We start from the raw sequence: 24,874 nt of genomic DNA, 5'->3' as shown, positions 1-24,874 counted from the left end.
GTTCCACTGTCTAAATTCTGCCTGCTCCCCCCACCCCAGCAGCCTTCTTCAACAAAACGATCAGAGCGCATCCAGGCTTGCTACCCCAGCCCAGAACATCAGGACTCAAGTCCTGTGGAAGTTATAATTTCACAGACGGCACAGAAATCATGAAATTAGCCCAATACTGTGATTTTCCAGCAGCGGGGAGGTGGAAGCAGGAGGGTGGGTCAGGCGGGGGTGGCATGGTGCTATCCTGGGGAAGAGGAGGAAGCATGTCTTACCACATGGCACGGGCCGGTCCAGTTCAGGGCACTCTGCACTGAGCTCTGGCCCAGGCCACGCCTACTGCTTCCTGCCCAGCTGGCAGGGGGGCAGCACTGACAATGTGGCAATTAGGAGCCCCAGCCCATCTTGTCCCACAGCAGCCCTTGAGAAGACACCCGGGGAGCGAAACCTGGGATCAATCCCCCACACCATAGCCACCCGCGCTGCCACTGCGTGCAGGAGCCTTGCCCTGGGGGGAGGGATTCTGGTCTCAGCTCCTCACCAGCCCATGCTGTCTCCTCTGGGTTGTGCTGGGGGGAGGAGGAAGGGGCTTCTAAATGCCACATTGTCAGTGCCATCCCTTTCTCCCTGCCAGCTGGACAGGAAGCAGCAGTGGCAGCCTGGCCACAGAGCTAGCGTGGCCCTGATCCCTGACTCAGCTTGGACCGGCTAGCGCCATGTGATGAGACAACTGACCTGCCACCTCCCCACTGCCCTCCAGAATGGGACCAGCCCACTAACTGCCCACTGGCAGCCATAGCCTTAGCAGGGATGTCTGCTTCCACCTCCTGGCTGCTGGAGAAATCACAGCAGTCTGCGGGGACTCGGCCGCCCCGATATCCTATAAAACTCCAACATTCACCTGCAATGCTGCTGAGAGTGAGTGTTTTTAAAAAATCCATGACTGTCACAGGGCCCCAAAGTGGACACAGAGAGGGGAAGAAGAGAGCCCCTGTACTGGGCTACAGCACCACCAACCAGCAGGGTTTTCCATCTAGAAATCAAGGCCGCCCCTACCACCAGCATAACAGGCCAGGTCCACTGAGAACAAACCAGACCTCTCAAAGCAAAGCAGAGCCTCTGCTCTGAGATAGCTGTGCGGCTGCCAAGCAGTGGTTACTTGGCACTGCTCTCTCTGTCCTCCTAAAAGCAAGGAGCTTAAACACGAAAGAGAGCCAGTGTCTTTCCCTCCACCCTGTTACAGCAGAGTACATCTGATCCCCCATGCTGAGAGCCCTGCCACTAGACGGGTACCCTGGGGCGAGGGGTTAATGATAGACCAAGAGCGTATCTCTTGAGTCACCCGGCTTTAAGGAGCTTGGTCGAACCATTACAGCACTTGCGGGTCAGTTTCCTTTTCAAATGCCAGTTTTTACTTTAACACCAGCATTAATCCTGTGCCTCGCCCAAGGCTCCGTTGGGCCCAGTCAGCACCAGCAGAACCATTCTCCACCTTACGCTGAAATGGTACAGGCCAGCTTGGCTTCTTCTCAGCAGTGAGCGCAGCCAGCCCTGCCACAGTTGTGGTGGCTGCGCAGGAGTCCCGATCTCCCTTCACCCAGCGTGGCTGAAGCAGCCAGGAAAGTGGGAGCCACGTACTTTTCTCTGCACGTCACTCAGGATCAGGAATTCAGCAGAGAGGTCCAGGCAGGCTTTCAGACTCGGGGGAACACTCTTGGAACTGAAGATGTCAGGGGAAAAGCTGGGTTCCGCAACAGGAGAGAATACACAGAAGGCGAGAGCCATTAGCACAACAGAAAGCCTCTATGGCACAGCGTTCCAGCTTGACTACGAGCAGCTTAGCAAAGTGTCAGTCAGATGTTCCGCTGCCCCCAGTTACCGAAACGAGGAACCCCACGCAAACACGGGAGGGGAACTGGCAGAACAAAATCTACCCTAACTATGGGCCTAAAGTGTCTAAACCCGGGATTTAATTGGGGATGGGTCCTGCTTTTGAGCAGGGTTTTGGACTAGATGACCTCCTGAGGTCCCTTCCAACCCTGATATTCTATGATTCTATGATGCCAGGCTAGCAAGAGAAGGGATGCTGGGATCGTGTGGTAAAACACAGCCCTAGCAGCTGAGAGACCAGCTGGGCAAAGCGCACCGCTACCGGAGTAGAGGGTAACCATTCAGCACTCAGCTGTGTTCTACTCCGTGGGTCACAGGAGGGAGATGCCAAAGCTGGCTCTCGCGTCTGCATCCGCTGGAGCTGCTTCTAGGGCCATGATCCCCACGCAGACAGAATGCTTTGTGGGGGATGGAGCACACCGGATTGGGCAGCCATTCTCGGTGCTGGCTGGCTCCCCAGACAAGTCCTGAGCTGCCCGAGTAATACAACACTAAGCAGACAAAGCGACAGGGGAAGAGATGCTGGAACGCTTGCCACAATTGACCAAGTGAGCAGTCACTATTTACACAGACAAGCGTCCAATATGCAGGCTCCAGAATCCTTTCCTGGGACCCAGGGTACATCTGTGCTCTACAGACCTGAGCAAAGATGACAGAATAAAGCCGTTAAGGGTCAAACCCTGCAAGCCCGGCCGTGGGACACCCAGATCCATTTGGCACAGAGCTCATCACAGTACTGACATTAGCAGAGGCTGTCACATTCCTTTCAGTAACTATGCTAATTTGGCATAGGAAGAGGCTCCAGGTGGGACTAGAATAGACTCCATTGTAGCTCACTGACAGCCTCTTCCCCTGCAGAGTAATTATATTGCCAGGATCCTAATAGGTCCCTGAGTTCTGCTTGGACCTGTGGACTCTTCAGACTAAGCCCCACCTCTCAGAGACCTAGCTTACAGGTCTACATGTATCACTACTCACCGGACAGTTTGCAGACAGGTCCAAGAAACGGTGCACCACATCTTCAGCTCTCGGTTCTGATCTGCTCCAGTGATGAGAAATCTCCAGAAAGGAACCCTGAAGGCACAAGAGAGAAGTCTTGGGAAGGAATGCTGTCAGAAGGCGTAGCCCCTCCCTGCAAGTGCCTCCTGCAGGAACACTGCTCAGAGGCTGCTTGTGGCTAAACTTGGCCAGTAATGTCCCACACTCCCAGGGCAGTTTCTGCACCATGGACAGGTTACAACCGGGCACACCTTCTGAGGCCCTGCTCTCTAGGGAAGCAGTAAGACCCCAGCCAAATGTTAGAAAGGGTCAGAAGCAGGAACTATGATAGAAGCTTGAGACAGAGTAAGCCAGGCTAGGCTGACCAACAGCACTAGCCTGAATGTATCGTTCTACCTAGAAGCACTTTCATTGGTGAGTTCTCCACACTCAAGAACTGACTCTGGAAAAAGGACAATTCGTGCACTGCCTCACTGAGCCCCAACTACTCCCGGGTCAGAGAGAGCAACTCATTCCATACAGGATACTGTCCGCTTGCTGCTACAATAGCTGAGTACTGTGTGTGTAAATGCAATGCAATTACAAGGATCCTGTCTTAATGCATGGAGCTGAGGGTTTGCTATACCCTGTGGCTCAAAGTCCAGGACCAAGACTTACTCTGGGTCTTGTTTTTTGTGATTATCACAGAAGAGCAGGCAGGAGAGCGGCCTGCCGTCATGGGGCTTCCATTCATGCAGGCACCTAGGAGAGAACCAGAGAGAAGAGGGGACATGTACACCAAAACTACCAGAAATAGAAGGGCTCTGAACAATTCACAGCCTTCATTACTCAGTCACCAGTTTGAACTGAGCCCAAGTCAGCAGTGATCAAGAGTTATCACCCGATGGCAGTTTGCTGGCCTGTGTGAAACAAGTCCAGTTGGCAGTGGACAACGGACTCTGCCACAAAAAATACCACAATGATGGGCGTCTGCATGGAGCATCTAGAACCAGAAAGGATAATGGAGACTGAATGCCGCCACTCGGATTTCTGTGGCAGCAGGTCAGTAGAAGGATATTTGCTCTGTCAGTGCCTGTGCCGTCCCTGTTCTATGGACAGGACTTCTGTCTCCAGAGAGAGCCAGTGAACCTTTCACCAGCATTAAACTGATTCCCTGCCCTCCCCCATTTTTAGAAGTGCTGAGCACATCCTACAATACTCAGCAATTCTAAAATGCTCTGCAATGCTAGAGTGTTGTATAGACATTAGTCCTACAGGTCCTCCTCATGGTCTGAGAAGCAATCAGATAAGGAATCCCCAAGAGCTGAACTTCTCTGTCTCAGCCAGGGGACGCTCCAGTTGTACTCTGTTCCTTCTTTTCTGCTTCTTAAGTTACCTTGGCTCATCTTGCCCCTCTATGTAGATCTGCCAGAATTTGACATAGCCATCATGGCTTGCTGTGGCCAAAACCGTCCCATCTGGAGAGAGCGCTCCCTCACTCAGGCACTAAAGAGGGAATAGGAAAGCAAATCAGCCATTCCATGTCTCCGCAGGAAAACAGAATTTAAATATAGAGAAAGTGTGATGGGTCAGGGTGCTAAAGATAAGTAAAAGTAACCAGGGGTTTATCCCCCCCCACAAAGAATCAACACGTTTCCACCCCAGGTAATAATCCCCTTTTCCAGACAGTGAGTTAAATATGCTGGGTTGTGCTCGTAGGCAACTGAGGCCCCCATCTGATGTCACTCCTTTCTTAAGAAATTCATATTAAGAGCACATTTAATTTTATTTCCAAATCTTTCGGATCTCTACTTCTAAGACCATTAACTTATACACAACAGCATCAACTCTGCGTTTCCTGCTTGTGCCAAGAGTTAAGTGGATAGAAATATACAAGTTTTTGAAACTAAACAGCCAAAATATTAAAATTGTCTCACCCCAAGCCTGTAATTCTGATCCAACCTAAACCTTTACACCAAAGAGTGTACTCACCGCTTAGCCTGATGGAAACTGCCAATGAAAACATGATAAGCAGCTTCCATATAATGAGAACACACCCAGGGAATGTTCAAACACTCATTACAAAAACTTCCCTGTGTTACTGACACTGAAAATGCATCACTTACCTGTAACTGGAGGTTTGTTGAGATGTGTGGTCCCTATATGTATTCCACACATGGATATGCATGTGCACCATGTGCCTAAGTCCAGAGATTTTTAGTAAGCAGTGTCCGTTGGTCTGCATAGTTGCAGTTCTCCTCATGCTCTGAACCAAGGATATAAAGGGCAGTGCAGACCAATGCCTCTCCAGTTCTTTCTCCCACCACAAATCCAGTTATGATCTGCAGCAGAGGGACAGAAGGCAGGTAGTGGAATACAGACAGTGACCATACAGCTTGAAGAACCTCCAGTTACAAGTAACCAACCTCCATTTCTTCTTGGAATGATGTTCCCTATGTGTATTCCACATGTGGGAAATTAGCAAGGGTAGTCATTCAGGAGGTAGGTGCGAGGAGACAGAAGTGATGGCTGATTGCAACACTGCTGTCCCCACAGCTGTATCTGTAGCAGAAGACTGGACCAAAGCATAATGGCCTGTGAAGGTGTGTAAGCAGCTCCAGGCAGCTGCCCTACATATCTTTAGTAGAGGTATGACTTGCAGAACTGCAACAGAGGTTGCTTGTGCTCAGGTGGCATGGACCCTCACCCCCTCTGGGGGTCAGGGAACGTGAGCTAGTTGGTAGCAAAGGATAAAGTAGCCAGAGATCCACTTAGAAAGTTTGCGCAGATACAGCTTGAACCCCAGAACCCTCTGTTATGGTAACTAAAAGACTAGGTGTCTAAGAGCTTTTGTTCTTTTCAGATAAAAGACCAGTGCTCTTCAGATGTTCAGAGAATGAAGGGTCCTCTCCTCATCAGAAGCATACGGTTTCAGAAAAAATGTTGATAAGTGGATGGTTTGACTCATGTGAAACTCTGAAATTGCTTTAGGGTGAATTGGTGGTGCGGGGGAGAGTGCAAAGAAAGACCTCCTCTTTATGGAAGGTGGTGTATGGTAGGCCTGCTCCCAGCTCATTGATACTTCTGGCTGATGTGATGGCAACTAGGAAGGCAACTTTCAGCAAGAAGTAGGACACAGCACATGTGACTGAAGGGACGTTTGGTGAGAGACGAAAGAATGAGGTTGCCATCCCATTGAGGTGTTGGGCTTTACCAATGGTGAGAAGGATCTAAGAAATCGTTTCAGGAATCTAGTCATTGTGGGATGAGTGAAGTTAGTGTGGCTGTCGATAGGGGGATGAAAAGCACAGATTGCTCCGAAATGAATCTGCAGAGAACTAACAGAGAGACCCAAAGTCTTAAGGCAGTGGTTCTCAACCTATTTACCATTATGGGCTGCATATGCAGCTCTCTGTGTGTTATGTGGACCACATCCACACAATATATGCACTACCTGTATGGCCCTGAGGATGTCACATGGGCCACAGTTGTGTTTTGACTGGGCCGCAAGTGGCCTGTAAGCTAAGAACAAATGTTTTAAGGGTAAGTAGATATTCTAGAATAGCAGAAATCCCAGTGGACTCTGGAGATAACTGGTGTTGTGCCCAAGAGGAGAATCGCTCCCACTTGGCTGAATAGCATTTCCTGGTAGCACCCTTCCAGCTTTGGTTGAGGATGGATTGAACTGTCCTGGAAAATGAACACTCTACATCTTGATGCCCATCCAAATACCAGGTCTTGAGTTGCAGTGGTCCCAGAATGGCGGCCTGGAAAGGTGCTGTTGTGTTGCATTAGCAGGCCCAGAAATGGTTGAATGTTGATGGGCGGACAGGCTGAAAGTCTCAGTAGGTCTGTGAATCAGAACAGTCTCTGCCAGTTGGGTGCAATAAGGATGACTTGAGCCCTGTTGTAACGGATTTTCCACAGGACCTGTGGTATGAATAGGATGGGAGGAAAAGCAGACCTGGAGTGATCCCTCCATTGTAGCAGAAGAGTCTCCCTTTGAGCCGCTGCCTAGCGCTGCCCTGGAGCAGTACTGGGGAAGTTTTTTGTTCACCTGTGAGGCCTAAGATGGCATTTTCCAGCAGGTGAAGACTTTGTTCAGGACTGAATTGTGACTCTCCCATTCCTGGTCTGTGGAAAAATGTCTGCTGTTAGGGAGTTCTGCAGCCCTTGTAAACATGCTTCAGAAAGGACTACGAGATATCTGATACCTCAATTCCAGAGGTTAACGGTCTACATACAGAAGGAGGGATCTTGTCCCCCCTTGCTTGTTTATATAGAAAACAGTCACCATATTGTCCGACATTGTCTGGATGTGCCGAGATCGGAAGAGTTGGAGGGAAGTGTTGCAGGCCCGATGGACAACTCTGAGTTCCAGGAAACTGATATGGATCTTGGACTCCTGAGAGGTCCACAAGCCATGTGCAGTATGATCTTTCATATGAGCTCCACAACCTAAGAGGGAGGCATCGATAAAGATAGTCACTTTGGGTATTGGTGTGGGGAAGGAGCCCCTACTCAAACTTTCTCCGGCATTGTCTGCCAGATGAGAGAGGCCAGAATTGTTCCTTTGGCATTGTTGATGACTTTTTCTGGTGAGTAGATGGACTGAAGCCAGGTTTGCAGCCAATGGAGATGGAGCCTGGCAAATGGCATCTCGTATGCGCATGAGGCCATGCGGCTGAGAAGGGAAAGGGCAAGTTCTGACTGGAGTCTAAGAGTGACCTCTTGTACAAGATCGCCCCATGGCATGGAATCTCTCGATAGGTAGACAGGCACTTGTAGTCGAGTCCAAGGTTGCTCGTATGAAGTTTATGGACCTTGTGGGGTCAAAGTGGACTTTTCATGGTTGACACAAATTCCTATGGAAGTTAGTAGCTGGAGCAGGAATTGGTTGATAAACTGGATTTCCTTGTACAATCTGCTTGTCAGAAACCAGCTGCTGAGGAATGGGAAGATGGTAAACTGGTTTCTCCTCATCCAAGCTGCCACCACTGAAAAGACTTTTGTAAAGACTCTGGGTGTGGTAGCTAGCCAGAATGGAAGAGCTCTGACTTGATAATGGACTTGACAAAGGAAGAACTTGAGGACCCTTCTGAGGGATGAGGGAATGTCTATGTGAAATTATGCATCTTCCATGTCAAGAGCCGCGAATCAGGTGCCGTCTTCCAGAGAGGGGATCATTGATGCCATCTAGAATTTTAGATAATTATAGTTAGTTGGCATAGAGGTTAGGAGTCTATTTCAGCAGTGGGTGGATGAAGTTCTGTGGCCTGCAATGTGCAGGAGTTCAGACTAGATGATCATGATGGTCCCTTCTGGCCTTAGAGTCTGTGAGTCAAGAATTAGCCTCCATCCCCCATTCTTTTTGGGGACTAAGAAGTATGGGGAGTAGAATCTTTTCCCTTCAAGTTGAGACGGAACTCCTCTGTGGCTCCCTGGTGGAGAAGAGAGTCCCCTTCTTGACACAGAATTTCCTTGTGAGACTGGTCCCTGAAAATGGACCAGGAAGAGGTTGACAAACTCAATCAGATGTCTGGTAGTGAATAATTTCTAGCACACATTTGTCTGTTAAAGCTGTCCAGTGTGGGCAAATTGGAAAAGGAAGCCTCCAAAAAACTGAGGGACAGGATGAAGTGGCATCAATAAAGGGATGTGGGTCGAAACAGTCCCATCAAAATAAATCCCTTGGCTGTGGGTTAGAGTGAGCTGTGGCAATAGATGTTGCAGGAGCAGTGTACCTGGACCTTTGAACCTCTATTGTTTGATTGATGATTCCTGGGAGCATTAGTAGTAAAATTGTTGAGGTGTCTTGCGCTGTGATACTGCCTCTTCAGAGCAGGTGTACAGCTATCCAGAGAACAAAACATTGTCCTCAAGTCCTTCAGAGTGTGGAAGGAATCATCCGTCTTATCACTGAACAGGTTAACTATATCAAAGGGCAGATCTCGAATGGTACTCTGCACCTTTCTAGGGAAACCTGAGCATTGTAACCAGGAATCGTTCCTCAAGACAATGGCTGTAACAATCTCTCTGGATGCTGTGTCCACAGCATCTACTGCAGCCTGTAGAGTGTTTTGGCCACTAATTTTCCTTCATCAAGCAAGGACTGGAACTGAGTTCTATTTTCCTGAGGGAGTGTTTCTTTAAAATCCAACAATGTTGCATAATTAGTGAAGTTGTATTTAGCTAGAAGGGCCTGATCATTTGAAATTCTAAATTGGAGAAAGGCAGAGAAGACCGTTCTCCCTAGGAGGTTGAGCTGTATGACAGGCACCTTGTCCAAGGGTGCAGTTTTGGGGGTCTCATAAAAATAAAGGGAAGGGTAACCACCTTTCTGTATACAGTGCTATAAAATCCCTCCTGGCCAGAGGCAGAACCCTTTCACCTGTAAAGGGTTAAGAAGCTAAGATAACCTCCCTGGCACCTGACCAAAATGACGAATGAGGAGACAAGATACTTTCAAAGCTGGAGGGGGGGACACAAAGGGTGTCTGTCTGTCTGTGTGATGCTTTTGCCGGGAACAGATCAGGAATGCAATCTCAGAAACTCTGTTAATTTAGTAAGTAATCTAGCTAGAAATGCGTTCGATTTCTTTTTGTTAAATGGCTGCTAAAATAAGCTGTGCTGAATGGAATGGATATTCCTGTTTTTGTGTCTTTTTGTAACTTAAGGTTTTGCCTAGAGGGATTCTCTATGTTTTGAATCTGATTACCCTGTAAGGTATTTACCATCCTGATTTTACAGAGATGGTTCTCTTACCTTTTCTTTAATTAAAATTCTTTTAAGAACCTGATTGATTTTTCATTGTTCTTAAGATCCAAGAGTTTGGGTCTGTGTTCACCTGTACAAATTGGTGAGGATTTTTATCAAGCCTTCCCCAGGAAAGGGGGTGTAGGGCTTGGGGGGAAGGCGTCTCCAAATGGGCTCTTTCCCTGTTCTTTGTTTAACACGCTTGGTGGTGGCAGCATAGGGTTCAAGGACAAGGCAAAGTTTGTACCTCGGGGAAGTTTTTAACCTAAGCTGGTAAGAATAAGCTTAAGGGGTCTTTCATGCAGGTCCCCAGATCTGTACCCTAGAGTTCAGAGTGACAGGGGTGTTGACAGGGGTGTTGCAGCCTGGATCTTTTGGTGACTCCCTGTGCCATCACAGAATTTGAGAATAGAAACTCTGCCTCCGCTTAGATGGAACAAAGTAGAGCTTCTCAACCCTCTTTGGGGTAGGAGCACAGAAAGCAGAAGTGTGCCACACTGTTCTAGCTGGATCCATGATGGCCTCGTTAACTGGGAGGGTTGCCTAACTGGGACCCGTGGATTGCAAGATGTCCAGCAATCTACATAGGGGCTCCTCAACTTCTTCAAGCTGCATTTGGAGCTCAGACACCACCCTTTGAAGGAGTTCCTGATATTGCCTGTACGTGTCAGATGGAGATGGGGTAACTGCCTCATCTGGGGAAGTTGATGAAGTTGCTCCCAGAACAGTTGAACTAGTCGGATCCGGTTCAACTTTGTCTTCCGCAAACTCTGATGGGGCCAGTTGGTGCTGGCCAAGAAATGGCAAGTAAGGCTCATGTAGTGATCCCAGCTGCCTAGAGCAGAGATCCTACAGGAACCAATAACGCCAGCATGAAGGATCAGCCAGCTGAGGAGGATCCCATGGCACTGGGTACCACCTGTCTCTTGCAAAGTCATCTGATCGGCAAACAGAACCCTCATCTCCTAGGGCTTCTGTCCAGCCCCGTTTCTGAATGGCAGGCTAGGGGCTCTTCTGGAACCTCTGACTCATCAGATGAAAAAGCTGAATCCTAAGCTACCAGCGAAGCTGACAATACCAATGGCTGGGTACTCAGGCTCGCGGGTGGGAAAGGAGAGCGGCTCTATGTCCTCAGAATAGCTTCTTCCATGGGAAGAACTGCGTGTCTGAATAAAGAGGAAATGGGAGTGAGGACAGGGGAGAGCAAAAATGTCCTTTGGGGAAACGTAGGTCTCAGACTGCCCCAGGGTACAGGGTGAGTCACTTGGTGGAGCCATTGGATCCAGTGCTTCTCTGGTCACAGTGGAAGTCGGATCCCTCTGGGGACATGATGATATTGGCACATAGTCTGATCTGGATGTTGAAGGGACCAGCGTGGGATGTCTATCTTTAGTTTGCACACTGGACCCAGAACCGACGGATGTGTGCTCCTTTGTGCAACTTTCTCCTGCTGAGGAGATTTACTCAGGACTAAATCTTTAGGACCCCTGCGTGAGGGGACTCCCCCGACTCTGAGGAGTCAAGGAGGGATCTCTTTTCTTCAGGTCAGCTCCGGAAGCAGAGAACTTGTCTCTATGCTTGTGAGAGTGCTCCTTACTCTCATGAGACACCTTCTCCTTAGGCTTAGAAGTCTTGTCCTCAACTCCCGAGCTTGCGCTTTGAAGGGCACTGCCTGCTCATTGAAGCTGATGTGGTGCGCGCGTGGGGGGGGGTGGGTGGGGGGGTGTCTCCCCAGCTGGGATCTGCATGGGGTCTCATGGCCTTCTCCAGATGTTTAGTACGTCTTTGCTCTCGACCCTCATGAGTTCTGGGAGGGAATGAGCAGCCCATACTGCACTTAGCTGAGATGTGAGCCTAGTCTAGTCAGTAAAGGCAGTGTTGGTGTTCCTTGCTCATTGAAAAGGAGCTGGGGCAGAACACGCAATTCTTAAACCTTGGTACTCTGGGCCTAATCCTAGTCTCCTGGGAAGCATTTCCCTGAAGTGGGGGGAAAACAGCTACCGACCTACACTCATACTTAAGACTAAAAGAATACTGAAACTATTTACAATATTCACAGACTGAAGCAGTCAAAGTAAGCAGCTGTGGACGCAGAAGATTCTGACTCAGGCCATGCGGCGGTCAGAAGGAACTGGAGAGGTCCCGGTCCGCACCACCCCTTATGCCCTCGGTTCAGAGCACAAGGAGAACAACTGCGCATGTGAAGACCAACGGACACGGCTTTCTAAAGATCTCAGGCACGTGGTGCGCGTGTGTACCCACGGGTGGAATACACATGGGGACCATCCCTCAAAGAAATTGTACAATTCTCATTTACTTTCCCCCAGTGATGCAATTTTATTTACTTTTCACCTTTCACTCAGTATGGAGAGTGAAACCAAACTCATTCATTGTTATTCCTTTCCAGATTCTAATGGTTTCACTCTCCATACTGAGTGAAAGGTGAAATGAGAGCAAAGACTTACTAAACATCTGGAGAAGGCCATGAGACCCCACACAGATCCCAGCTGGGGAGACACCCCCCCACACACGTCAGCCTCAATCAGCAGGCAGTGTCTTCTTCATTTCTCAGAAATAAGCTTTCCCAGTATAACTGCACCCACACTAGCAGTTGTACCAGCAAAACTATTCCCATATAGCTAAAACTGTACCTGGTGCTTAGACAACCCTTTAGAAATATCATGAATAGGATTTGTGAATCTTAAATTACACTCATGGTCTACGGATGGGTTTTTTGAAAGCACCTAAGTGACTTTCAATGGGAATGGCTCCCAAGTCATTCTGATACCTTTGAAAATCTTATATATGCACAATTACGAATGATGCACCTTATACACATTGACAGCAATCCCTTACAGTGTAATTAGTTTTCTGCATTCCTATAATTTCAGAAATTGACTGTAGTTTAATGGGAACTAAGCCCCATGTGATACAGAAGTCAGAGATGAAAGAGACCCTTTGATCCTATTCAGCTCCTTGCAAGGGTAGGACAAGGGTCCCCAAAGACCACATATAATGAAGTCTGCCAAACTGAGTTCATAACTTTTCCTATATGTACATTCTTATCCTTCCTGTTGTCATAGTTCCCCCATTCTGTCTGAGAAGGTGAAAGGTAAGTGTGAGAGCATCAGAAGAGATGCTGCTGTTGAGAAGGCAAAAGCCAAAGAGCCTGAATGCCTTTTTACACTCCCAGGGCAGCTGAGCTTTGAGGGTCTACCTGGTAAGTCGCACACTTCTAAGGTAATCACAGAGATCCACACAAAAGGACTAAGTACCATGCTCCACAAGAGCCATTGGGTAAATAATTTGTCCTTTGATTGTCTGCAGCAGCCAAAGCATTTATGGGCCAACACAGCATTTCTCCAGAGGTGGCTTTTGGCTGGTTTGGCTGTAACAAAAATTAACGTTGCTTTGAGATGCAGGCTCACCGGTCTCTCTCTCTGACATTTGCAGAACTGCCCATTAAGCCCGTAAGAAGAAACTGCAGGAAAATTGGACTCTCCTGAAAATGGCTGAGCCACTAAACACTGTCGTGTTTCAAGGAACGACTGTGTCCCCACCATATTGCTTGGTGACTCGCAGCCTCAAGCTGCAAATGAGCTTGTCCTGAAAGACAGACTATAGAAGTGACAGCCCAGCCTCTCCATTATGAAAGGCATGGCAGGTGTCTGTCTCCTGGAAGTTCCTGCTCCTACCAGCCCCACAGGCAATGCATATGAGGACCCAAGGGCATAAGGAGCTAAGGACATGATCACATCCCTGCTTGCCTTTGATTTCATCAAGCGATATGAATGTAGGTATTTATGTTGCAATGTTCAGTAATGCCAGACAGATGACTCAGCAGCTCGGCAGCGGCAGAGACGTTCATTCAACTTTAAGTCACCGACAGCAGCCCAGGGCTGCATCATCTTTATTTAAGGTGGGTAACAGTCCAACTCAGTAAGTTGAGGGAGCTAACGGTTCAAGATATGCCAAAGAGACTGAAAATGACATGGAGAGTGCTCCAGCGATCGGCTTTGGTGTGTCAGTGACTCGCCTGTCCCCACACTGCTCTTCTGAGAAGATCATCCACCAGAGGGAACCCAAGTTCCAGAGAGGACAGAGGGCTCTAGATAACAACAGGCAGTAGTGCTCTTACCGTGCTATGGCCTTTCACCACAATGAAGCCCTCTTTGATGTTAGTTACCTCCACTGGCCAGGAACTGTTGTTGGCTCGGATAATATCCAGATCCCAAACCTCTGCCTGGAGGAGAACAAGGAGAAATGAGTACATGTGCATGCCTGCAGGCCAGTGCCTGAAACCTCCCCAGCTCCTTTTAACAGTCACAGCTGCCATAAACCCTCTCGTCCAGCTGCCACCTCTGGCCAGTGCAGCACTGGGCCCCATGCAATATATTCACTCAGAACTACACAAACACAAAACAGCTTTTGGGCACAGCAATGATGCATCCAGCCTCATGCAGCAGCCTCAGAGGCCTAGGGGCAACAAAAGCTTGGTCATGTAGGGGAATCCAAGTTTGGTCCCATATCCCTGCGCTGTGCTCAGTGCCTGGAGAGCATCAGTCAGAAGAACCTATCAGCCTAGTGCAGGGACTCTGAAGAGGGTGCAGGGCAAGGGGACAATCCTCAGCACAGGTGCCCCTTATATAAGTTAGATGGTGCCCTCTGCCCTGACATCTGTGGTGGGCAAGACAACATCAGACTCAAGCAGCCCAGTTTTCTGAGTGCCCTGCGTGCATGGGCAGATTGCTCCTCCTCAGCACTGTGCATGGGGGCAGATTTGGACCCAGTGAAGCCCCAGTAGCCAAGCATTCAGTTCCTTTTCTGATTTTTCATTGCTGCTGTGACTGAAGAACCTGGAGATCAGCTAAACTAGGTACGACCTTGGAAATCAATCAGGTTTTGCAGCGTAACTAACTTGAGTGCTTAAGAAGGGTTCTTTTAGCAATGGGGACTTAACCACCATAGTACGTGGAAAAAGCAGAGACCAAAGCACAGGAATCAGAGAAAGACTGGCCTAGTCCATCCCATCCGGCCCACCAGGATTATTCTCTACTGTACATTTTACAGTTAGACAGCACTAGTAGTGTCCCAAGTGGCGGATTCCCACCCCTTTCCTTTGTAGCCTGATAACTTTCTGCTAGTGAAATGTTTCTCCAGATACGAAGCCTTTATTTTCCTAGTAACTTAATCCCGCTGTTTTTATTATGCTCTACGGGTCACTCATGCTCTTTCCTTGGCTTTCCCACCCCTCAACTATTATATTCCCTTCATTGCCAAGCTCTATGGATTTAGCTGTTTTAAAAGGACAGTGTCACGATGCCTCTCCACATACAGCCCAAAGCTGTATGTGCTTTTTCGTTGCCCTACCACACTGCAGATCCGTGCTTTGCTTGCTGCCCTCTGCCATCCTAAGGGCCATTTGGTGTTGCTGCTTTCCAGAGGAATTCCTCTAGAGAGGAGGAGGTGTTTATTTTTCCCTTGATGTATTAGCTGCATTCCCCCACCCGCTTGTGTCTCACATTAATTTCTGCCTGTGTTTCTAGTCTCTCTAGCCCTAGATTAGTTCTCCGACATACTTCTCGTTCACAGCTTCTTCCCATTCCGTGCCATCTGCGCTTTTCACTGATGTGTGGGTTACTCCATCTATTAGATCAATGCTGAGCATGGTCCATAAGACCCTACCTAGCAGCAGACTGTAGATGAGACTCCTATCCAAGGAATCCACTCTGAGAGCTTCTCTACATGAACATTTAGTTTGCAGTAAGCGGGGGTGCGAACGTAACATGCACTAGTCTGCCACAGACTAACAATCCATGTGGACCCTGCTGACATACACAAACAGCTGGTTAATGTGCTTCCATCTAGTCCTGTTTCAAAGAGACCTAGATCAGGTGGAAAGTCTGGTTGAGTTTAGGAAGGGGTTTGAGCAGATTATGGAGCAAAGACATGAGGTATCTGAAGGGAAAAGCTCAGACTTGCAGACGGAAGCAGGACTGGGGAATTCTGAGGGGAGACTGGGTGTGGAAAGTGGTCAGTGGAAGCATGTGACTAAAAGAACCAGGCAGAGGAAAAGACGGGCTAGTGAAGGAGAAATAGAGCTCAAGAATAGGTTTGCAGAGTTGGAAAATAAAGAAGGGGCTCAGCAGGTGGTCCCTGAAGGTGGAAGGGCAAGGAAGAAGAGAAGAGCAGCTAGTCCTATAGGAAAAGCAGAAGAGTTAATGGAGACTACACCAAATATGAGCCCCAGGAGGATACAGGATGGGTTAAGGAGGATGACAAGGGAGAATAGGAATGGAAAGAACTTGCAGCCAGAGGGAACAGTAGATAGACTGGAGAATAGCACCGTCACCAGGAAAAGGCAGGTCTATGTGATTGGGGACTCTTTACTGAGAAGAATAGACAGGCCTGTAACCAGAGCTGATCCAGAGAATAGGAGGATGTGCTGTCTTCCAGGTGCTAAGATACGGGATGTAGACCTGACGTTGAAAAGGATTCTAAAGGGAGCAGGAAAGAATCCCCTAATTATCCTTCATATGGGAACAAATGATGCGGCTAGATTCTCGCTGGAAAGTATGAAGGGAGACTATGCTAGGCTGGGGAAGACGCTTAAGGAAATAGAGCTCAGGTGATCTTTAGTGGGATTCTGCCTATTCTTAGAGAAGGGCAACAAAGGTGTGACAAGATTATGACTATCAACAGATGGCTTAGGCAGTGGTGCTATAAGGAGGGCTTTGGGATGTATGGCCACTGGGAGGCATTCATGGACAGAGGACAGTTCTCTCGGGATGGACTTCATCTGAGTAGGGAAGGAAATAGACTTCTAGGATGGAGGCTGGCACAACTGATTAAGAGAGCTTTAAACTAGGAATTTGGGGGAGATGGTTGGGAGATGTCCAGGTAATCTCCACACCGGATTTTAGCATTGAGAGGAAAGAAAACGAAGTAAGAGAGGATACAGCCGTGGGTAGGTGGAAGGGCAGTGTAGATACCAGTCTAATAGGTTATACGGGCTGTAGAATGACCGTGCCTAATAGGGTACAGAATGTGAGCGAGGCCAAACAGCAAAAATTAAGATGTTTGTACACTAATGCGAGGAGCCTAGGTAACAAAATGGAGGAACTAGAGCTACTGGTGCAGGAAGTGAAACCAGATATTCTAGGGAGAACAGAAACAGGGTGGAATAGTCGTCATGACTGGGCTACAGGTATTGAAGGGTATGTGCTATTTAGGAAAGATCGAAATAAAGGTAAAGGTGGTGGAGTAGCATTGTAGATCAATGATGAGGTAGAATGTAAAGAAATAAGAAGCGATGAAATGGATAAGACAGTCTGTCTGGGCAAAAATTACATTGGGGAAGAAAACTATTACAGTCTCCCCTGGGATAGTGCTTGGGGTGTGCTATAGACCGCTGGGATCTAATCTGGATATGGATAGAGCCTTCTTTAATGTTTTTAATGAAGTAAATACTAATGGAAACTGCGTGATCATGGGAGACTTTAACTTCGCAGATATAGACTGGAGGACGAGTGGTAGTAATAATAATAGGGCTCAGATTTTCCTAGATGTGTTAGCTGATGGATTCCTTCATCAAGTAGTTGCTGAACCGACTAGAGGGGATGCCACTTTAGAGTTGGTTTTGGTGAGTAGTGAGGACCTCATAGAAGAAATGGTTGTAGGGGATAATCTTAGTTCAAGTGATCATGAGCTAATTCAGTTCAAACTGAACAGAAGGATTAACAAAAATAAATCTGCAGCTAGGGTTTTTGATTTCAAAAGGGCTGACTTTCAAAAATTAAGGAAATTAGTTAGGGAAGTGGATTGGTCTGAAGAATTTATGGATCTAAAGGTAGAGGAGGCCTGGGATTATTTTAAATCAAAGCTGCAGAAGTTATCGGAAGCCTGCATCCCAAGAAAGGGGAAAAATTCATAGGCAGGAGTTGTAGACCAAGCTGGATAAGCAAGCATCTCAGAGAGGTGATTAAGGAAAAGCAGAAAGCATACAGGGAGTGGAAGAAGGGAGGGATCAGCAAGGAAAGCTACCTTATTGAGGTCAGAACATGTAGGGATAAAGTGAGACAGGCTAAAAGTCAAGTAGAGTTGGACCTTGCAAAGGGAATTAAAACCAATAGTAAAAGGTTCCATAGCCATATAAATAAGAAGAAAATAAAGAAAGAAGAAGTGGGACCGCTAAACATTGAGGATGGAATGGAGGTCAAGGATAATCTAGGCATGGCCCAATATCTAAACAAATACTTTGCCTCAGTCTTTAATAAGACTAAAGAGGATCTTAGGGATAATGGAATCATGACAAATGGGAATGAGGATATGGAGGTAGACATTACCATATTTGAGGTAGAAGCGAAACTCAAACAGCTTAATGGGACTAAATCGGGGGGCCCAGATAATCTTCATCCAAGAATATTAAAGGAATTGGCACATGAAATTGCAATCCCATTAGCAAGAATTTTTAATGAATCTGTAAACTCAGGGGTTGTACCGTATGATTGGAGAATTGCTAACATAGTTCCTATTTTTAAGAAAGGGAAAAAAAGTGATCCGGGTAATTATAGGCCTGTTAGTTTGACATCTATAGTATGCAAGGTCTTGGAAAAAAATTTTGAAGGAGAAGGTAGTTAAGGACATTGAAGTCAATGGTAAATGGGACAAAATACAACATGGTTTTACAAAAGGTAGATCGTGCCAAACCAACCTGATCTCCTTCTTTGAGAAAGTAACAGATTTTTTAGACAAAGGAAACGCAGTGGATCTAATTTGCCTAGATTTCAGTAAGGCGTTTGATACGGTGCCACATGCGGAATTATTAGTTAAATTGGATAAGATGGGGATCAATAGGAAAATTGAAAGGTGGATAAGGAATTGGTTAAAGGGGAGACTACAACGGGTCCTACTGAAAGGTGAACTGTCAGGCTGGAGGGAGGTTACCAGTGCAGTTCCTCAAGGATCGGTTTTGGGACCAATCTTATTTCATCTTTTTATTACTGACCTTGATACAAAAAGTGGGAGTGTGCTAATAAAGTTTGTGGATGATACAAAGCTGGGCGGTATTGCCAATTTAGAGAAGGACAGGGATATCCTACAGGAGGATCTGAATGACCTTGTAAACTGGAGTAATAGTAATACGATGAAATTTAATAGTGAGAAGTATAAGGTTATGCATTTAGGGATTAATAACAAGAATTTTAGTTATAAGCTAGGGATGCATCAATTAGAAGTAACGGAGGAGGAAAAGGACCTTGGGGTATTGGTTGATCATAGGATGATTGTGAGCCACCAATGTAATATGGCCGTGAAAAAAAGCAAATGCGGTCTTGGGATGCATCAGGCAAGGTATTTCCAGTAGAGATAAGGAGGTTTTAGTACCGTTATACAAGGCACTGGTGAGACCTCACCTGGAATACTGTATGCAGTTCTGGTCTCCCATGTTTAAGAAGGATAAATTCAAACTGGAACAGGTACAGAGAAGGGCTACTAGGATGATCCGAGGAATGGATATAACCTTGTCACTGCAGTGCTTGAGAGTCTCTCAACAAGCACATAGTGAATTTATTCTCAATGCTTCTGTGAGGCAGGAAAGTGTTATCCCTATTTACAGATGGGAAACTGAGGCCTAGAGGCCAAGATTTTCAGAAGTGACCTGCTGCAATTGTGGGAGCCTCAAGTTTTGGGTGTCTAACTTGACACACTTTAAAAGGGCCTGATTTTCAAATGGCAGGTGCGCAGGACTTTCTGAAAATCAAGTCCTTTCAGAGTGTCTTAAAGCACTTAAGAATTTAGGCACCCCAAATGACTGGGTACTTCTGAAACTCTTGTCCAGAGAGATTAAGCATCTGGCCCAGATCTGAGAGGTGTGAACTGAAGCCACATCTTCTGAGACTCAGAGCAGGGCCTCATCCACAAGATCATCCTTCCTTATTCACCACACACTGTTCACTTTCTGCTGTGCACAGGGGGCGCTGTGGGCTCCAGCCTCATTCACTGCACAGCCATACCTCATTCACTGTCTCATCTGGGCACTCAGCAGGCAGAGAAATGCAATCATGTAATTTAATGTACCCTGCTAACCCATATTCACAGGGAAAAGTTAGTCTGGGCATTTCCTGACTTCTGAACCCTTCGCTTTGCAGTTTTAAGGCTCTTTGAACATGGTCTTTGGCTCATTTATTCAGCTTTCTAAACTAAATGGTTTGGTATTCATTCTCCCTCATGTGGAAATATTTCATGCATCTAATCTGAGTTCCCTTCTCTGTTTTGATATTTCCTTTTTGAAAAGAAGTGTTGAGAATTGAACATTTCGTATTTAAGGAGAGGCTTTACCCCTGCTCTGCAGAGTGGCATAATATTTTCTGTACTCTTCTCTAGCCTTTTTTGACACAGCTTAAACCCATTTGCTTTTTGATTGTCACTGCATGCCGAGCAAAGGTTTTTCACAGAACTAATCACAGCAATACCCTCAGAGGCCACGGTTAATTTAGAAACCAGCATGATTCTAAACAGAAGCTGTCTGGTTTGTCTACCACGTCATACTCACTTAGGTTCAACAACAAACCTGAAACACAAGGACCCTCACGCTAATGTCACTTCCGTCCCCTCTGACTCTGCTCCTGGGGGAAGGGGCCATGGGTTTCCATGCCTGCACATCTCAGAGCACACTTTAGGTGCTCAATTAAATTGTGGTTTTCCAACATTTTTATTATGAACAGTGCCATATGCGCTATGCAGTCTGTGTCAGCAAGAGCATCTGCTTACTGTAATCAAAGTGACAGGAAAGGCAGAATCCAGCAGAAGGCCCCATTTATTTTACAAAGGCACCAGAGCCTGAATTCTGTTTTGTGTTCACAATAGTGAATGTTTAACAACACTGGCTAGAAGTCAGGAAGAGGCATAGCCGTTACCAATGTATCTTATCGCATACCTGCAGCACCCTCATTGCTATTCTAGCCTCTCCTGAACACATGGTTCATTAACATGGGAGGGTTCTGCTATTCAGCGTAGTCCATAACCATTACATTCCCATCATGTGACCATACCCGCATTTCAATCCAGGGACCCAGAGGAGGATTACAGTCTCTCTTGGGATTACAATAGGGGATAACGTTTCAAGTAAGACCCACAGGCCTCCTTACCCTGTCCTCGTGCAGCAATGCCAACGTTTGGCTGCCTTCTTCACCGCTCTCCTCATTCTCGTCTGGGATGAAGGGGCACCATATGATTCTCCGGAAGCTGTTCAGCGGGGTGCCCTCAGGTCGTTTTATGTTCACCAAGATCTCCTCTCTAATCACCACGTTAAGGAAGACACACAGTTCTGTCTGTTACTAGAGTTCAGATATAATCCTCTCAGGGTGGATCCTTGTGTGATGTCTAAAACAATTAGTGCTTTTTAGTTCTGAATTACTAGCCACAGAAACCAGTTACAAGAACCTTGGTCGGGAAGGCAGGTCGGCTTACCTCCACTGGCAAGAACGTAATGTTTACAAGTGACACTTAGATCCTTGTAAATTTCACTTATTGTCTGCATACAAGAATGGACAGACAGACACGACAGAGAAACAGATTAGGGTCACAGTTGCACGTTATCAGAGAAATTCTAAGCGTTTTTGGTTTTGTAGCGCTGGAATCTGAGTTGGCTCTGGTTTTATTATTTCAGCCAGCACTGCGGTATTGCTTGAAAAAACAATGGAAAGAGATGCATGAAGGCCATCCCAATCACACAGAGTGATCCAATTCATATACCTACACGTAGAACTTTAAATAATCACAATATGCCATTGGCCACCCTCACTCCTCATTTTGAAGTAGTTATACACATCAACAATAAGGCTGGGAAATTGTGACCCTCCTGTATACAGTAATGTGTTTCCCAGGAACACTGGAAAAGTAACTCATATCCGTCAGGAAAGGAAGAGGTTCATAACACTAAAATCCAGTGACTCACTTCAAGCAGACCAAAAAAAGCAATAAAGATTGGCTTTGGGGTAAGCATCCCAGCCCTCTTTCCCAGAGCCATGGAAGCAGAAAAACACTGATAGAACCAGACAGTTGTAGGCCAGTGTACTTTAAACATGATTCAGATGACAACACAGAGTAGTACGCCTGGGCGAGCCAGGAGTCCATGGGGCTCCTGGGTGAAACCCCTCTTTGCCAGTTACTCCTGTCTGAACACACAGCTCAAACTCTTGTCTAGTCTCTCATCATCTTGTATCTTGGTTATTTCCTCTGGCCTTCACAAATGCAACCCTGCCCTGCTCAGACCCATTCAGAATGCTGCCGCAAACATATCACCCCTCTCTTTGCATCCCTCCACTGGTCCCCTCTTCATTGTCTCAAACATAAGCTGCTCATCTTCACTTTCAAGGCCCGTGGGGCCTATCTCCGCTCTATCATCTCTCATTCACTGGTTGGACACTGTCATGTGATCCTTAATGGAAGGAGCAAGACTACCCAGGCTCCTTGCCTGCCAAGCTCGAAGGGAAACAGGAGATAAACACAGAGGGAAACCAGATAAAATGTCCCTTTGTAGAGGCCCTGAAATTGAGCCCAGCTTTGCTGTTGCATCAGTGTGTTGCTGCTACACAAATACTCCCACAGAGTTTATTCCAATAAGATACTGGATTTTCCCATTGTCCATGGCCAGGCACCAGACAAAGAGGTTGCCAGCCTCATCGAGGCAGGCCAGCTGGTTGGAGTTGAGATGGGCGAAAGCCAGGTCTGCCACGCCTCCCGTAAATCCTTTCAGCAAGGTCCGCTCGGCAGTGCTGATGCTCAGTACCCGCACCATAGCAGAGCCATTACTGGCACCTATAAAGGAGAACACAAAGAAGAGAAGTCAATGCTTGTCAGGCTTTTTCTTCACAGGATTTCCTCTGGCCTCAGCAGCTACCTTCCAGTTTTCAGCATCCCTGCTGGCCAACAGACAGTATCGAGGCACATTGACAAGCTCCGTCAGCATGCCCATCCCAACAAGTGATGGGTGAGGGCAGAGAGAAAGGCCACAGCGCAGGCACAACGAGACGTCACTCTTGCAGATGATCAGAAGCCTGTTCCACATGTTCTGCAGAAGCTGATCTTTCCTTGTAAATTGCACTAGTACCACACCCTCGCAATGTGCCTGCCTTTTTGGGAGCTTGTTTCTTCTAAGGTTTATCTTAAATGACACAACTGGTCTTAATTTAAGCAAATCAATTCATCCTGTGTGTCTGTGCTGCTCTCTGTCCTCAAGGAGTATCTGTCCTTATCCAGGGAAAAAGGCTTGTTTACAGCAGAAGGGCTCCCCTGGATAGAATCAAGTCTCTATGGACTCCCAGCTCTGGCATTGCTGCTTGATTCCCTTCAGTTTCACAACTCCCCACCTCCAGAGCAAACAGGACCCAGATCTTAACCCAGGGGGAGCAGAGTGACAGGAGCAGCATCTGCAGCGACTAACTCACGTAAACATGTCCTAGTTTCCCTTCACGCTAGCCTGGAAGTGTGCAGCTCCCTACACTATTCCCAAGCCTTACTGAATCTTGTGGTTTCAAGGCACCCGTCCCGCAGGGCGCATCCCACCTCCTCCCCTTTTCCTGGGACAGTGTCCGCTCTTAGGGACACAGCTAATCCCAGTACAATCTCTCAGCTTCACCCTCATGCTCCTCCCTGCCTCCACCGGGGCTTTTGCCGGTCTCACATTTCTAACTCCAACGACTCTTACTCCTACTCCCAAGTCCACCTGACCCACAATAATGCCCCCAATATGGGAACCAGAAATGGTGAGCTAGCGTTAGGTTGCACTGGTAACAACTGAAATAAGCAGGAGGAGCCCAATACAGATCACATGAAGCAGCAGGAACTGGTCCTCACCTCTAATGGCATACGCCAGGTAGGAGTTTGATACAGCTATCAGGTTGCCATAGTAGTATTTCTGCTCCCAGTCATACCTGGCTACTGGCTGTATTTTTACCTAGATGGAGGAAAGAAATAAAAGACTAGCTGAAGCAAAGTGAAAGAAACAGAAATATCTGCAATAAAGCCACCAAACAAGAGGAAAGGGTAATGCTCTGGCTGGCAGTTGGCTATTCCACAGTGGGATTTCAGAGTGAAGCGGGGCACTACAGCCCTGAGCATAGGAAGAGACTTCTAATGAAGCTGCTGAAGAGTCCCTGCTCCTGCAGGGAGGAATGCTGTTTACACTGGAGTGACTGCCACTATGATTCTCTACTGTGGAATGATGCTAGCAAAGGGATTGAGGCCAAGTCTGGGATCCCACTTAAAAGTCAACGAAAAGGGTGTTTGGGATAAAGGCACCATTCAGTCCCTGGGGTGGAGGCAGCTTCACCCTGGCTTCAGGATTCCCTTCTTGGGGATCCAAAAAGGGCTCACACAGAGGCCTGGCCCAACCTGGTAAGTGCCACCCCTGCAATAGGTGCAAAGTAAGGAACTAAGAGGGACTAGGAGAGTCACGGCAGCAAATACACTCACTTCCATGTGAGATTGCCTGGCAGATTCCATCCCATCCTGTCACACCAGAGGTGGCCAAGGGGAGCCACATGCTCCATCACTGCAGCTCATAGCTAGGCATGAAGCCACAGGCTCTGGAAAAGCTCTGAGTGATGCAAAACATAGCAGAGCTTCTGCTGAGCAACACAGGTGGCCACGAATACATGCTGGTGCTCTGCCCTCCGCACAGAGTTCATTCAAAGGCCTCCCTGGGAGTGGCCCTAGCTACCCAAGAAGGCACCTCTCCTTCCGTGACCTCCCACAGCAGCTACATTTCACTGGACCAAGGAAACCACTGGCCAATAGGGGAGGCTTGTGAGGTCAGGAAAGGGCACTTCCCAGAGCTAGCTCTTGACTATAGAGCTCAGTCCTGCAAGAGAAACACAGGAGCACAGACCCCAGCACAGTCAGGGTTACATGCAAACCTCATCTGACTCAGCTGTCCCTCAGTAAGTTCTTCAATCACCCTTATAACCAAGCAAGCTTTTGCCCTCCTCCAAGCCAGGAAGAAAGAGAGGTATTTCTGTCTGTCGCTCCACGGGGGGTGCACAGATACTGCGGGGACGGGGTACATGGGTTAGATACACCCTCCCCTTTACCTTGTTGCTCCCTCTGGCCTTACTGATGATGCTAGAGTCACTGCTGGCCACAATCTCCACGTCTTTTGCCGATATCACCACACAGGTGGAGCTGTCATCTCCAGAAAGGCAGCTTTTAAGAGAAATAAAGAGCTCAGCTCACACACTTGGCCTCCCTGAGACCGTGAGAG

The 24,874-nt window shown here is 47.5% G+C and overlaps 1 protein-coding gene across 1 annotated transcript in view; it reads right to left on the bottom strand.

The window, feature by feature from the left end:
- EDC4 (enhancer of mRNA decapping 4) overlaps window positions 1-24,874 on the bottom strand; it is a 55,870-nt gene that overhangs the window by 23,259 nt on the left and 7,737 nt on the right. The window contains exons 3-11 of the mRNA XM_084644470.1: window positions 24,705-24,816; window positions 23,470-23,569; window positions 22,242-22,431; window positions 20,760-20,907; window positions 13,751-13,855; window positions 4,253-4,362; window positions 3,535-3,618; window positions 2,857-2,952; window positions 1,627-1,729 (exon numbers count right to left, since the gene is read on the bottom strand). Coding sequence (XP_084500596.1) covers window positions 1,627-1,729; window positions 2,857-2,952; window positions 3,535-3,618; window positions 4,253-4,362; window positions 13,751-13,855; window positions 20,760-20,907; window positions 22,242-22,431; window positions 23,470-23,569; window positions 24,705-24,816 — 1,048 coding nt within the window. The remainder of the gene's footprint in view (window positions 1-1,626; window positions 1,730-2,856; window positions 2,953-3,534; window positions 3,619-4,252; window positions 4,363-13,750; window positions 13,856-20,759; window positions 20,908-22,241; window positions 22,432-23,469; window positions 23,570-24,704; window positions 24,817-24,874) is intronic.

Source organism: Lepidochelys olivacea, assembly GCF_965140295.1.
Source record: "Lepidochelys olivacea isolate rLepOli2 genome assembly, chromosome: 12".
In the NCBI taxonomy this organism is placed as follows: domain Eukaryota; kingdom Metazoa; phylum Chordata; order Testudines; family Cheloniidae; genus Lepidochelys; species Lepidochelys olivacea.
This window is presented reverse-complemented; position numbering and strand designations above follow the sequence as displayed.